General features: G+C 36.4%; 1 protein-coding gene across 1 annotated transcript in view; it reads left to right on the forward strand.

Annotated features, from left to right (window-relative positions):
* Nucleotides 1-17075, forward strand: part of LOC149532340 (LMBR1-like membrane protein) — a 120270-nt gene that overhangs the window by 47810 nt on the left and 55385 nt on the right. The window contains exon 7 of the mRNA XM_089806913.1: nucleotides 850-930. Within this exon, the coding sequence (XP_089663039.1) occupies nucleotides 850-930 (81 nt within the window). The remainder of the gene's footprint in view (nucleotides 1-849; nucleotides 931-17075) is intronic.

Here is a 17075-nt window from a genome sequence, read left to right on the forward strand (position 1 = left end):
TGGATCCTCCTCAAATGAAACCTTCTTCCCATATACATATTTCAATGTGAGGGAGAAGTTAGACCTCTTCATCATTTCTGCCCCTTGGCAAGAGTCTCACAACCTTTCATAATTAAAATCCTTTGAAATAGTCACAACGCTTCATTATTGCTGTCCTTTGAAAGAGTTACAACCTTTTTAGAGAGTCACAAGCCTTTAACTTTTGCCTTTTGAAGGATTCACTTCCCTATTTTCCTCTATTTTAATTCTTTCTTGATTCACACCTTCCCTTTGCTCTTCTTTCTTCTCCCTCTTTTAAATGAAGTTCACTCTCCCTTTTATTTCTCGTGTTTGAGGTAGTTGCAACTTTTCATCTCATGCCTTTTGATCATTCATTTAACTTAACTAAATCTTAGTTATGTTTTGTTTAATATTAACATATTGATAATTAATTAGGCAAGAGCCTACAATCATCGGGGAGGTCTTGGGTTCTAATCTACTTGACATTAACACATAATAATAATTAATCTTAGCAATATTAACAAATGAATAATAAATAATCTAGGCTTCGACCGATTACCTATCAAAAAATATATAAAAAATATATTGATAATTAATTTTTTAATATTTTAATTTTATTATTGTTAAATTCTATTCCAAAAAGAAGGCATCACAAAATTCATGATGTTTTCTTATTTGCAACAGTTTTCTAGAAAATTTCTGTTTGTGAAGCTTTATTGCCGCAATGAAATTTATTTTTACTTAAATATTGCAAGTTCAAATTTACTAGCCTCTTTTCCTGCTTCTTTGTAGTGAAGGATTGTTTTCATCTGCTTGCAACTACTCATTGGCTTTTTATGTATTATGCAGTGAATATATGAGCAACGTCTGCGAGGCCCTTGAACTTGAGGATACAATTAAGAATTATGAACGTGGCAGCTCCACAGATTGGTTAGTTATTTTTTGTAACAGCTCATTTGGTTGAAAGATAATTACAATTAGTATTATCGATGTTCGGTAGGGATTATTAAGGTCTATAATCATGATATTTCACACTTAAAAGAATTCGTTGATTCCCTTACTCATACTTTGTTGGCATCTTTCTCCTTCCCAGGCCTATCCAAAGGTACTATTTAAGGAGTCCTGGGCTTTTTGTTACTGAAGAAAGTAGCCCATGTAGGTGGGTTACTCTTCTCCCTCGACTTAATGGCCTCGGATATCTAGTCCTTTTGGTACCCAATTTGAACCTGTGAAACTCATTCCCTTCCACAAACTAACAGACTCTTTGGCTGTGTACTTTACTGCAAACCCATGGCCCTGCTTCAGAACTTATTTTCTTGATTGATGAATTTCTGGGCTGCCAAATTTCTCAAGGCTCACGCATGTTCCTTGTGCAAAACACTCCCACACCTTATGTCCAGCTCTGAATTACCCTTATGGACACCTTGTGATGAACACTTATTATCCCTGATTAACGCGAACATTCCAATATCTAATTAAACATATCATTTACTTAATGTTGATTGATTATGAGAGTTGCTGTTCCATGCATAAAGAAAATATCCTTACACGGAATTTCTTAGCAAACCAAAAGATAAAGATAATTGATTTTGTCATTTTGAGATTGCTGATTGTGCTATGTACCCATAGTACATTAGTTGGAAGTTCAAATGCTGAACTTCAAATTCAATTACAAAAGACAAATAGTAACCTATATTGTACAATTTTAGAATGGGATTTTGAGGAAGGTTGAATTTTGCCTCTGACATTAATTGAGGTCCTTCATATGAAACAAACTTGGTTTTAATGGTATAAATATACTAAAAGAAGATATGAATTTGAACAGTGAAGCTTGCATACGCAAAGAACCACTGTATATGAGAATGAGAATATTCTTTACAGGGATAAAAGTCGTAGCAGAAATGAAAAGTTTGTCTCCAAGGACATTTTTGTGATAGTAATTTTTCAATTAAATGAATATGTTTTGTTGGCTACTTGATGTGAAGATGCACAGAATGTCAATATATCATGTCATAACTTAGGAGAATCATGCATATTGCTATATTCAATCAAAACCTGTGCTTGAAGAGAATTTCAATATATAAAAAGAGTTACAAAATACAAAAATCCTGATTAAGCATGCGCTCTTAGGGTCGCACGTCAACCCATCTGGCTGAATGTGCCATTGAAGCTAAAATCTATTTAAATCAAAGATGCCTATCCAAATAGGCAAAATAAGAATTCATAATTAGTTTGAAACTGGCATAGATAAACAAACTAATCCGGGCTTATAAGGAAGTGAGAAGAACCGTGAGTTCTCAGCTGTTGTTGGTGACAGTTATGTAGAATCATAAAAGAAGCAGTTTGTGGAAAAATACTGCAGGGCAGAGAGCATATTTAGTAAAAAAAGTAAATAACAACAAAATCTCCCAATAATTTGGGAATGTCACCTAATAAAATCTCTCTCTAATGCTTGTACACTTACCAATCTCTGCTACATTTTCCTAGGACTTACCAACTTGCTATGAAATACTAAGAAAATAAAATATGTACAATGACTTGCCTTGAAGGTTTCAACAAGATTCGGTAACAAGAAGTGGTGAAGTGGCAACCCAAGTGTCAGTATATATAAAATGTAATCTTTGTGACACTCCACAAAGCCATAAGGCCCACTAGTCCTTGTCTTTGTAGGCTTTCATGGAATGGGGTCAAACATTTTAATGTCTAGTCTCTGTAGTTGAACTAGTGTGATGTGTTTGACCTCGATTGAACCCATTACAACTTCAAGAATTCGTTATTGGCTTCAGTCACTTTGAGTAGCTAAGTCCTTTAGTTCCATCTTCTTCATTTTTCGCTCATTAGTTAGGTTTTAAAACTTAGTTTTTCTTGTCATTTTGGAAAAGGAATATTGAATATTATTTAGCTAAAGAAGTAACTTTAATGTAATTAATAAGTGACCGAGTTAACTGAATTGATCCAATTTCAAATTAGTGGAGGTTACAAACCTTGCACTTCCAATGTTGTAGTGGAGGTACTTGTCCTTCCTACTTATGCACCTCCCTAGGGTTACTTTCAACTTCCCAAGCCTTACTATCTCTTTTTTAGGGCAACATTCTGAGCCCTAAACTTTCATTATTTGTGTGATGACCTTCCTTTTGACATGATGGACAAACTCTCGTGTACTTCTTTTGCTTCCTAGTCAAACTTTCCATAATTTAGTGTTCTCGTTGCTTTCTAGATTGACTCTCCCCCAAGACATTCTCCATCTTTTTTCCATCGATTACAACCTTTTCTTAGTGTCATCTTATCTAGCCAATCGGGTAGACCCCTTGAATCACCTCTTTGTAATGCCTTATTTTCTAGGTTGCTTGCATGGATTTTTGATACTTTTCACTTGAAGGGTTGGTGGGTCAAATTCTCCTTATGTTCTACTTGATAGTCATCTCATGGTAGGGTGCAGAGGGATAGATAGTTCACCCCCGCCCGTAGAATAGTAGGGGCCGGTTGGCTGGAGAGTAACTATAGTTGTTTGGTGATAAAGTAGTTTCCTTGCCCTCAGGTGCCTCGAGATGGATTAGAAGTTAGGCTGCTAGGGTGGGAGGAGGTATATTAGTTCAGGCATAGGGATCGAGCCCTATGGGCATTAACCAATATCAAGTTATCCTTGCTTGGTCAGACAGCAAACAAACTCTTTTGGTTGTGCTGGGGTTAATAAACCCTAACGTCATTATGTTGCCATTTCTATGACTGGGTTGCTGAGATAAAGCTATAAAGTTCTCTCTTTTTGGGCTGCTAGTGAGCTCTTTGACCTTTGTTCTCAATGGTAGTTAAATGAGCTCCTCAATCTCTCTCTATTAGTTGGTCACTTAGGTTCATCATTCACTTCATTGTGATGCGAGTCGAATGAGCTCCTTGAGGTTCCATCTATCTAGGCTGGTTGAACTTCGTTTGTGGATTGGCTGGATGAACATAATATGACCTTCGGTTCTCTTAGGTAAGAGTTCAAGCTTCTTGATGCATACCACTTCTTCTTCATCCTCTTGGAACCATCCTCTTTTGTGTCCATCATGCGCTATGAGTTTTTCTATAGTTCATACTACCTGAGCATCCACTAGCATGAACATACATTATGAATTCCTTGTGTTGGAACCTCACCTCCAAAGCCTTGTGTACCCCTAATCTTTATGAGGCCAAGCCATTTTACCTAGTATGCCACTTCTTGGTTGACCCAGTGCAATTACCTTGTACTTTGTCCTTGCTTTGTATGGATCCCTAAGCTATGTCTAGCATTTTAATGGTCATCTCTTCCTTCAAGAACAACTTTTGTCATACAAGTCATCTCTTGGGTTTGTCTAGCTATACATAATTAAACGGGTTATCACATATCATCGTTTTCTCCAATGACAGCTCCATATTGCTCACAATCTCCTAGTCTAACCAAGCTACTCTGTTATGCTGTTATAGATCTTTGTCCAACAGGCTAGCAGCATAGCACCCACTCCGTTAACCTTACTAAATTGTTCTTGGGAAGGTTTACTCTTACCTACTCCTAGGATATTTGTAGACTGCCCTTCTCTAGAGCTGGGCAGCATGAGCGGTTTGCTTTCCTCCTCTACAAGGAGTGAAGAAAACGAATTTGGGAGAATGATTTAGATACAGTTTGAAAAGTTTGAGTGGTACTGTGATGCATACAAAAGGTGGAGAAGGGGAAGGCATTGCATATACTTTCTAATAGGTATACAATTATTTTGTAAAACTATTATTTTCATGGAAAAGCCCATTTTTTATTTAGTTAATGGCATTAGGGATGGAAACTTGGTGGTACCATTACATTACGATTTAATAGAAGCTAAAGGGGTTGATATTGCATAGGTTTTTATTTTTGATCGGAAAGCCATTTTCGATTACCATAGCTAAATATGTTAGGGATAGTAGCATGGTAGTACAAATTTTATGATGATTTAGTAGACTAAATAACAATTAGTAGACCACTGTGATGATGGGCCAATCCACCCCCCCCATCTCATACCAGTTCAAACTAATCACATGGTGGTTGTATTTCTTCTTATCTGTGAATATACTGTAAATTGTAAGTTTGCATAGCATCAAATATATTATGTGTGATTTGAATTATCGATATAACATGTAATTGCTAAGGATGCTTATTGACTTCTTTTAGATTAATGAATGTTTCTTCAGTTGACAACTAATCTCCTTAGATGATGCTAAGTTTATAGTCTCTCAATTGTGCTATAGCACTTAATTCAAATTCAAAGATTGATGTGCATGAAAATGATTGGCAGTGGCACGATTCATTATAGAATGTTAAATGAGGTTCCTGTTGCTTGAAAAATCAAGGACAAGATTAAATTCTGCTTTGAAACTTAATGGTCAACTAGCAGAGTGGGACACTTTTGACAATTCCATATTTGCTGGCAAACTATACTGAAAGATATCATTCGGATTTCGGGCATTCTTTCCATTTTAGATTCAGTAGAAATTTGAAAGGAATTATGTCCAAGAATGGTCTGAGATGACATCCTGTTCAAAATTCATTCACGCTGTGTAACTGTAATGAAAATGTTTTAAATGTTTGACTTGTTTGAGCCTGAAAGTAGATTTGACAATGCTTCTACAATGACAATGCTTACTAGAACAAAATATTCTTGAAAATGATTTCATTTTTGATGTATTGGGGAATAAAAGAAGGATCTATGATGGCAGGATTTAAAATGAATTTCAGGATGAGTTCTGACCCATGTAAATTCTGAAGAACAAACTGAGACCTGTCAAATATAAATGTGACCCAAAGCAAAACAGTGGTGTGTCCGTGTCAAAATATTTGCTGTCAGAGGAAAATTAGTTTCTGCAGAACATTCTCTCACAACCAAACATGCCATTTTGATAAAGTAAAAACTACCAGGACAAGCCCCAAACAGGTGAAATGCCCAGAAAAGTAAGCACAGGTTCTTCCTGCCACAGTGTTGCAGTTTAATTTGGATGTTAACAATACTGCCGGGATCTATATAGAGTTCAACAATTGCTTAAACCAGCTCCTAACATGCTAATATCCTTAGCAGTATCCAATCTCTGCTCTACTACAATGTACTCATGAAAAATAAACAACAGAAAGGTCTCCAACGAGTCTTCAAATCTTGAAAAGACTCCAATATATGTATAAACCCTTGTTTACAAGAATTCTGTGGCTCTCCTATATTCACACATGCACAAGAAATAGAAGATTAAACACCAAAAGAGGATTTGAAATGCCTAAACCCTTAAATTTTCAACTTTTCACAAACTGCTTGCACTGAGGTTTTTACCAAAGTTGTGTATGGACATGGAAATGGATACAAATATGGATACGGTATCGTATACTGATACGGCTGTTTCTTAACACCCCCAATATGGATATGGCTAGAGATGACAATAATAAAAAGCAGACATATTTAACATAGTTTTCGAAGTTATTATAGGATATTTTTAATAGACATATAAATAATAAGTTTAACACTTTACAATATGCAAAAATAGAAGAGTTGCATTAGAAGACAACCCAAAAAAGTGGGTCACTGAAAGAGAAACATTTCATTTGTCTTTCTCATTTGGTGTGGCTTTTGTTTTTAAAAAAGGGCATTAATGAAGTTTTATAAAATTAAATTTGGGAAGATTTATGTCATATTTTTTAAAAATCAAATCACATAGTATTTGGCACAGTTGGAAAATCAAAAAATTTTCCGCACATGGATACAATATTTGCTGTGTAGCCAGACTGTATCGAATACGTTTCCAAATTGGATATGGGGATACATGTGCCCAAGGAGGGAAAGGATAGTTTCCAGCTACTATATATTTTGCCTTTTCCAACAAAGAGGTATTTTCTTTTTAGCTGTGATGATTTTGTTTTTACTGCCTGTAGGAAGAGATGATTTCCTGCTTCATTTGGAAATCTACAACATTATTTCAATTCTTATGTTAGATGTCTCAGAACATCCCATGTCTCTGATCAAATTTACAGTTTCCACTACATCTCTTGAAGATAATATAATTTCCAAATCATTGATAATGGCAACATGACGCTGTTTGTCCACTAAATTTGATCCAATTTACGAGTCGTCCTGCTCCATTAGGGAGGCTGTTTGGTCCCCAGAAGGTAAGGGATTCACCAATTGAGGAATTCCTTTCCCCACATCTTCTTGGGATTTAATAATGTATTCCTCCTTGACAATAAGCTCTTTAAGCCTAATTGTCTTTGAAACTGATATGAAACTGAAACTAAACCTCACCTCATGCTCTTTACCTCCATAAAAGTGCATTCAATGCATCTTCTCTCCATTCTGCTCCTTCTTGGATTGAAGGATCCGCATATTTCCAATTGCAACTCCTTTTGCCAGTTTTTTTCCATCCAATGATTGAAAAAAAATTCTTCCACTGCCTCTGATTAACTTCTTCCATCTTGAAGTACCAGACAAAGTGAGTTTGGACTTCCCAAGAAAGGAATGTTGCATGAATCCCTTACCATTTAAGCTGAGCCTATACCAACACTTACTCCAAATGTCAACAGTATTGCTTTCATACAGATATGGGCACCTAAAGACGATGTCAAACATCTAATGTAATCACATCCATCATGAACACGTCCTTAAACTACAATTCTGAATCTGAACTCACTATTTAGGTTATTTGTAATGAATTTTGCTGCTGAACACAAAATAGATATAGCATCTAATTTCTTACCTCTTACTTGAATCTTGAATCAAGAAATAAGGTGAGCTCTCTTCATCATGAGAACTATTGACACAAAGTTTGCACCCATGCTTGAGGTATGGCCCTCAATCAACCTTGTGTAACATGGAAACAACCTCCAATTGTGGTACTTGTGCTTTGAGGCCGAATCTTCAGAGAAGCACGACCTCCTTACAATCAGGATGCACCTAAATCATAACTTTTCAGGAAAAGGGAAGAAGAATTGCATGGAATTAAATGCTGAAAGGAAAATGTGATGCCCCAAATTGAAATTCGGCTACTTTCTCTGCCTAGGACTGCACCATACATCAATAAAACCCTCAAAACATACACAACTTTCAACTCTATTCTTATTTCCTAAAGCCTCATGCAGATCCAAACTAATGAGATGCTACTAGGAAGATGTATTCACTTATATAGCATTCATAAGAAAAATAGATACAACAAATTAGAAAACAAGAAAGAAACATTTGGTATAAGGCAATAAACCTAAGTTGCTGGTTCGCGGTTCGGTTCCGGGTTCGGGTTCGAGAACCGGTTCTCTGGTTCGACAAAATTTTGAAAAGGGGTTTGGGTTCGTTTGGGTTCGTTAGTACAAAAACATGTAAATTAAAAAAAAAAAAAAAAAAAAAAAATATATATATATATATATATATACGAAGCATGAGTTAGAATTAGAATGTAGCATAGTAGCATAAACACATTTGAACAACAAAAAACTTTAAAACAGCATAAACAATATAGTAGCAAACCACAGCGATCATTGGAACCCCTAGTGACTAGATCTCTTCCCTTTCATTTAAAAAATTCATAACTGTATCTGATTAGTTTATGCAGATCAACAGTAAGTTTTAATAAAAATTTCTTCTTTTCATAAATTTATTTACCAAACTCTTATTATGATTAACATAATCGATTGAATGTGGTTAAAAACTAATTAGATCTAGCTTGCAGAAGGTAAATCCCTTTGACCAGCTGAATATTCTTCAATCTCTTTGGGCACAATCTCCCAAGCACTGATCAACAACAGTAAATTGGAAAAAGACCATTCATGGAGGCCTTTTGGATAACACAGTCTGACGTCGCAGATTCAATATTCTTTAATACAATTTTTAATATACCTAGAGGAGAAATAATCAGCCAAACAGTGATAGACAATGTGGTAAGTAGCTGCCCCACCTGACCATATTCATGTGACCGTAACTTTCTTCTGCAGGGCAACATTTCCCAATAAAACGTTGTTTATTGTTTAGTGTTTGAAAAATTCATATTGCTACTCAAATAGGCCCTGAAATTCCTCGAAATTGGTCATGGTGGTCGCCACATGTTGAGCATCTTCTCTTGTGGGTGTCTCAAATTTAGTAGCATTTTGATTCAAATAGAAAGTGTTTTACAACTAGGGATTACTCAACACTAAAAAACTGTGGCATTGTAATGCCTACCAACCTAGACCCAAGATGTATCAACATAAATTAAATTAAAACATGCTGTAATGTGGAAAATTTATATGTGGTTCTCTTGGGTTCGAACCCTGGTTCGAACCAGATCGAACCAGGCCTCCAAAAACGAACCCAGGTCGAACCGGACCAGAACCGCGAACCGGTTCGAACCGGTACGTGGTCCGGAGGGGGGGGGGGGGGGAGGTACCCGTGCAACTTAGCAATAAACATGCACAAGATACAAAATGGTGAGAATAGGTAAAAACAGAGAATTCTACTATTGCAAGCCATAAGGAAATTACATATACAAAGAATAAATGCTACCGCAAACAACTAGAGAAAAACTCACAGCATAGAACCTAAAATATATGTACAAAGATGCCTTCTAAAGAGATCAAGCATAACTTAGATTATATCAGTGGAGTTTGTACGTCAACCACACTAGAGTTAAGTAGACTTGATTATGTGTGTACATTTGATTATGAAACAACAAGAAAGAACCCAAAAATGAAGGAATTTTGTAGGAGGAATAGACAGCCCAAGTAGAATAAATTAGATAAAATCTGATTTCAATGCATGTCCAATCCATGAAATGATAGCAAATGGGCTAATAAATGCCCCTGCAGTCAAGAAAATCATGCCCATACCCTCTGCAAGGGGCAACATATAAATGAAAAGCATATGTGTCACATGTAGAACTCAATAAATGTAGTTCGGCAATAAATATCTTGCTCTTGGGTTGTATGTAGTCACTAGAAAAAATTAACGCAGGCACGAAAACTGAAATATCCCTGATAGATGCCCTTGCTGATCTGTCGTAATTTTTAAATTAATAAACTATATTTTCCTGTGATTTCTTTGATGGTTTTTGAGAATAGACAGAAGTTGCAGAAGGTTTTGTTTTTGTTTTGTGTTTTTTGATAGTTTTCACAATAGTAATGAATAATGAACAATAAACATGAGAGGAGATTGAAAATAAATAAGAACATAGAGCCAAATCAGAATTGCTATAAATCGTACCAGGCAGATTTGTGATTTATAAAGCCAAATAATAAATCTAATGCAGTTCCAAGGAGCTTACATCCAACAATGATGCCAAACTGCTGCAAATGGCAGCCGTAAGACTGCAATGAATCACGTCCCAGCTGAAAGAATCAATCTATAACGCTGAAACCATAAATCTGCAACCTAAATCCACAATAAAGAATGGTGTACTCTATCCCTGATAGCAACGCACACTGTTTGAAGAATCCAATGCCAATAACTGCTGAGGGCTACGTCCCAGCCAATCCAGAACCTGGGGTTTGCGTCCCAGATGAAGAATTGCTCTCTCAGAGCCAATTCACAAAAACAAGTTTTTCAATATGCAAAAGATAATAAGAAATTAGGTCTCCATCTCCTTATATCCCCTTCCAACTGTAAATCGAACCCTAAAGAGAAATTACACTTTGCCCTTTAAATAAAATATAATAAAATAACATTTTCCCAATTAAAGTCGTCCATGCTATAGGAAAAACATTACTTTATTAAAATTCCATAGTTGAAGGCACCAAAAAGTCTACAAATAGTAAAAATCATGTATAATAATTCGAGACCTTTCCAACGAGCTATAACACATAGGTGTACCTGATCAACTGAAGCCAAAATCCCCTTATTACTCCAAAATGGTTATATTATTAACCTTATTTTAATTTATTTAATCATCAACTTAGGAAATTTTTATAAATATTAAAATATTTCCCAAATGGTCCCAAAAGGCCCAAAATGACCAATCAAACATGAATCTGACCTTGTCACCTGTCTGTGACTGATGTCGGACAAGATGGGTCAACTAGCAGTCCATCCCTAAAATCTAGGGATGCTCCTAAAAAGTAGTAGACAACCCCAATCAACCAAAATTGAGTCTCAAGGACTCTCCCCTACCGTGTGCATCTCTGAGAGAACTGTCACTGAACTGGGAGTTCCTCCTAAAAAATAGGGATGCCTCCTAAAAAATAGGAGATGCACTCTAAGTCTCCAAAACGTCCGCCGAGGTCTCCAAATGCCTCCTAGACCACTCCTAGTCAATCCCTACAAATTAGGAATCCCTCCTAAATTGTAGGAAATTGTTGTCTACTACTCCAAACTACTTGGGAAGCTCATGCATGATTCTCAAAGCCCCTGGGTTAGTTCCCTCTACGCTCTGCTGGCCTATGGGAACCAGATAATAGACCAACCCTGCTAGAAATGTTGTCACTAAGGAAGGGCAGAAATTGGGGACATGACAAAAACACACAATAGTTTCGACTTGCACACCATCGCACCAAATATTTCTTTCTTTCCAAATGATCTGCAATCATGTGAAAAGTCAAAAGCACACAACAATTTCGACTTTTGCACCATCGCACCAAATTTTTCATCACCTCAAATCAGCTGCGATCATGCAAAAAGTCAAAAATACACAATATTTTCAGCCTTTGCATATGGAAGGAGCAATAAAATCTTCCTACGATAAGCCACTCTTTGATGCTGCTGAAAACATAAATGTTTTCGAGCGCTTGAGAATATGCCGAAAAGATGTGCAACACTTTTTGTGCTGACAAAAAATAGAACTTAGTCCATGAAAGGATTCTCTGATCGGTTATTTCTAATGGGCTAGAAGGTGACAAAAGATGTCAGCAGGAAACATTACCCCCATTATACACACCCTTGCAATTGGTGGCACAAGACAATATGCATCCCACATCTTAGTATTTTTGCACCAATGCACAATGCTCTTTTTTTTGTCTTGTCCTCTAAGGTGCCAATTCTGGGTTTAGCATTTACCACCTCTATTTTGCATGCTCATCTTTATGGAATCTTACTGTCGACTCACTGAAGAAAGAAATACCAATAAATATTACTTTCCAGTAACAAAAGAAAGAAACATGGAGATCGGCATGAAAGATTGAGATGCTACATCGATCATCCTGCTACTATGCTCACTAACACTAATGTCTGCACGATAATTCTTCTTTCAAAAATCAACCGATTTCATTAATTTTTTCCTACATACTACTCGCTAGCAATTGGGCACGTGCATCATATTTGTAGAACTTGTGTGAGTTTTCTTTTGTGCAGTTCGGTAGACCTATTAGACATAGAATAGGAATATTTTCTGCCATTAATCTATCATGACATGTGCATCTGAAATTTTCACAAACTTAACTGTTAAATATCACCATTGTGAACAATTCACTTCTTTACAAGTCTGCTTCTGATAATTTTTTTGGTTTGGATTGATTAAGTTTTTGATTGTTTTGTCAGAAAATGATGTATAACTTCATGTAGGCAAACTTAACAGAGATTCAATGCAGATTGGAAAGACCGCCTCTTCTTACTAGTTGACTCATGGTTACAATGGCAGGGAACAGGAATGATGAAATACAGTTATATTGTGATTTTTTTTTTTGCTTTGATAGTACGAAAAGTAATGGCACCCCTCGTTGTAATATATTATCAGTTGCAAGGTCTTACATGGTATTCATATGTTTTCCAGTAGGTTGCTATTATTAATTTTTACTTTAGTCTTGTCTTGTCTCGTCTCCTTTGTACTTTCATGTTAAAAGTACAGAAAATATCAAAAACCCCATCATATGAGGGAGCTGCCCCTCAAATGCAGAGGAAGATTAATATTCTACAACAATCTCTCTAATTATTGGCAGTGACAAATGCGTGTATCAATGGGTACAGCTCTTTTTTGGTGGAATCCCTTCGACGCAAAAAACAGAAACCTAGATGAATTTGCAGGTTTCTCCAGCCCAATTTCTATTCTGGAATATTTTGTACCTGGAACTGATAGATAAATATGCTGATTCAGCAATATAGATCATTTGTAGACAATGCGTTCATGTATCATAATTAGACCATTGCCCATGACTCTTGTTTATCAGAGTGTTGGAGGCACCCCTTCTCACACCAAAGGTCACTTGTTTGCTGGATAGGACTGCTAGGAATGGTTTTGTCAATGTACTAACAGTTCAATTTTTTCAGATCTAAATTTTACTGTCTTGCTGGTTGTTTGCCAACTATAATTGTTTCTGCATGGATTGAAAGATCAACTACAGAAGTAACTTTTAAGATTGTAATTTTGATGAGATACGTGAATAAACATCTGTAGTTTTCTTAAATAAAAACTAGGTTTTCAATAAGTATGTATGCATTTTAGCACAGATGTATATGCACATGCATGCATAGAGAAGCTTGATATGTTATGTAGAAAAAGGTTAGAAACAAAAGAGGACGTTGTAGAGCATGCTAAAACAATAAATGTAATTAGAAATAGGTAGTAGTGGGTTTGGGTAGTTAGGTAGCAAGGGGATGTGTCGGTTGGCCTCCCTAACCAACCAAGCACTAATTTGAAGACATTTGAACATGAATGATGTATTGGTTGTTTTTGGTAATGAATAACAAAATACAATTTACCTTGCACATATTTGGTATTATTGTCATTGGTAATAATTGCGTACGTTGATAGTGGTAAATATTGAATTCATGTTCTTGTATCCGGCACTATAACCATTCTACATTTTTGGTGTTGTCGCCTAAGTTTGAACCTGAAGGTCTTATCGCAAACAGGATGGAGTAATGGGCAGATCATTCCTACCACAAGTACAAGTCACAAACAGTGACGGGGAAGAAGAAGAAATAACAAGGGAAGATCAAGTAACATGAGATTTGGTGGAGGTGTGGGAAGTTTCTGTGGACCAGTACGTGCAAAAGGAAACCTGAGAGAGTAGTTCCTAAGAGCATTGTATGGGGCAAACTTTCAGTTTCACCAGCAATGTATGATCTCCTTGGGTAGATACCTCAATTGCTAGCAAGGAACTTGGTACGAGTGGAGGAAGATCGAGCCAAAGTGCAACCACAGCGGCAAAGGCAACCAGAGCGACAAAGGCAACGAGTGCTCCAACAGTTTATAGAAAGAAGCAGACGTGAGCTCTAGGAGAGGATAAATTCAAGAAGGACATCTAGACAATAAAATAATTAATGCCCCTTATTCCAAACAAGGACCCAAGGCGAGTACAAGGAGAAGAAACAGAGGGGGAAGAAGCAGCCCTTATGATGGGCCTTATGGATTAGGCAGCAGGAGGAAAGGCGCTGCTGTTTCAAAGGTCTCGGTGATCTATCAAAGGTATTGAACCAAGTAGAAGAAAACTTGATTAAAGGAATAGAAAACTTAGTAATTTTGGAAGAACTTGAAACGAGGCGTGAATGGACAAATCCAAAAACACCAGACGCAAAGAATATTGGCCAACCCGGGAAGGAAACTCTAGTCAAACAAAAGGAGAAGCACAAGGAGGAGAAATACTGGACCGGGGGCATGTAATATCCTTGCTTTTTCCCAGCAAAATTCTCAGGTTTAGACTACTGTCATTTTGTCAAACAGTTGGTATATGATCCCATCATTGCACTGTAATCTCACTGAAAACCCCTTTAACTTCAACAATGCAGTAAGGACAACTCAAGAGTTCATATAATGTGAAAGGAAATACACTCAATGATAGTGCGTAAGACAATGACATTAGATTTAAGCTCATAACCAGACCTTGTTTGAATGCTAAGTAAAGAGAGTGGAATACATTCATTAATTCCTATACACGATTAAAACAGATAAATAGAGTTTTTAAATCATAAACAAGGAGATGATGAACTTGGTATCTTATGGATGTCTGTCTGTCAACTGCATATCTAGGATCACTTCATGTCTAGTATTCCCCACGTATTCTAGCTTGACTCGCAGATAAGATCCGACTGGTGAAGTCTTAACGCAGTTATGATTGGCATCTGCAGGAGTAAAACACCTGCACTGCTGGATGGCCATGCAATGTAGTGGATACTAGTATGAGAGACGCCTCTTCCTTCACTTGTAACAGGTATACTCGTTGTCTCACCGCCCAACTGATAGCTGTGAACCCGAGTTTGGCCCCACAGTCATAGTCGTGACTGTAATTGCTGATAAGACACCGATTAGAACAAGGGAAACCATGACTGGTCTAGTGCCGTTAACTGCTGGTGAAAGCTACTTCCAAATTCCCACGTCTTCTTCCAGATTATTTGATTTCTGCTGTAGGTTATCACTATCACTTTCGTATTTCTTCAATACACTTAATATGTAAAAGATATCTGGCCCGTGCTTTCCTCCACTGATATAACCCAAGACTCAAACATACCTATGTTATCTTGCCGTCTCCATGTTCATTGTAGTTATACTGATCTCACGTGTTTTCTCTGCAATCTTCTCACTGAAAATCTGTTTGAAATCTTCAAGAGGGCTGGGGCTACGCCCAGCTTCTCTAAGTTTCTTAAGGGTTTTCATCCCTTAGAATGCAGTCACATTAAGCAACCATTCGGGATTCTTATAATATCATATATTCGTTGTTCCAATCCCAATGCAAATGCCTTCCTTTATAACTTAGAAATGAGGAGAGGTACGAACAACTTAGCAATGTGGGATAAAAGACTATTTCGTCTTTTAGTCACTTAAGTCATTTTGTCATAAAGTGACTTTATAACTTTATAATAACATCAAAATATTTAAATAAATCACTTAAGTCACTTGAACTTTAATATCTCTTGAAATACTTGTTTGATTGTCGTGCCGTTTGAAATAGGAATCTCTTCTCATAATTCCCCATGTGACCAAATACACTTTCTAAAAATAGAAAGGGTCCATCTATTACTCCTGACTTACTATACATAGTAAGTATGGCAAATGGAGTCCAAAAGATATCGAACGAAGGCCAAAGTCATAAATCCCTGAATGTTGGAGACGAATCAATCCTCAAAAAATCCTCTAACCATCTTTATTAGCCTACAAGGATCCAATATTAGGCTAATCCTGGAAATTCTGATGTTGGCATCAAATGGGGACATTACAAGGCAGGCATCTAAGGAGTAGTCCAAGTGGGTACAAACGCTCAAGCTAAGAGGGGGAGAGCTAAGGTGGCCGGAATGACAGACAAACACAAACTTCGAAGCTTTACAAGAGAAGGATCAAACAGTCCAACACGACATGTATAACAATATGGCAAGGAGGAGAGGAGAATGATGAGTACAAGTGGTTAAAGACATTTCTAGCTACTCTAAGGGGGATCGCCATTGATAGGTATACCAATTTGGAGGCTAGAAAGAAAACAACATAGAAGGATCTCCTAGCAACATTTGAAGAGGAGTTTAGACTCTTATGGGGTTGTTAGTTTTTCGGATCTGTTGCAAATGTATTAAGCACTACTTTAATAGGTATGTGTATACCAAATGCAACATCCTCTTAGATATATATAAAGAATAGGCCATGAATAGACATGTCCCTTCATGGGACATCTTTATTCATTAATCAGATAATTAATAATAATAACAAATTTAATCTCATATATATATTAAATTAAAATTTCTCATATAACAATGACCTTATATCTCAATATAAAGAACACACATACACACACATATATATAAATTATATCTCATATTTAATTATATATAGGTTTATCTGACTGGAGCTATCAAACATCAAAACTCTCTCTTAGCTTAGAAGGATAAACACATAAGAATAAATATTACTTCAACATAATATTACAAATAACAATTTTAAGGATATTCATTTGATATCTTAGAAGATTTACACCATTTGATATCGTGAATATGGGTCTATTAGAATATCAACATATGATATTCATCAAGTACCCAAATAAGGTTTGATATCACATGTGATATCAAGAGTATTAGCCTCCCAAAATATAAATGATATTCACCAAGTACCCAAATAAGGTTTGATATCACATGTGATATCAAGAGTATTGGCCTCCCGGAATATAAATGATATTCACCAAGTACCCAAATAAGGTTTGATATCACATCTGATATCAAGAGTATTGGCCTCCTAGAATATCAATG

Source organism: Cupressus sempervirens, chromosome 10 (genome assembly GCF_028749045.1).
Source record: "Cupressus sempervirens isolate cs-2001-9-10 chromosome 10, ASM2874904v1, whole genome shotgun sequence".
In the NCBI taxonomy this organism is placed as follows: domain Eukaryota; kingdom Viridiplantae; phylum Streptophyta; class Pinopsida; order Cupressales; family Cupressaceae; genus Cupressus; species Cupressus sempervirens.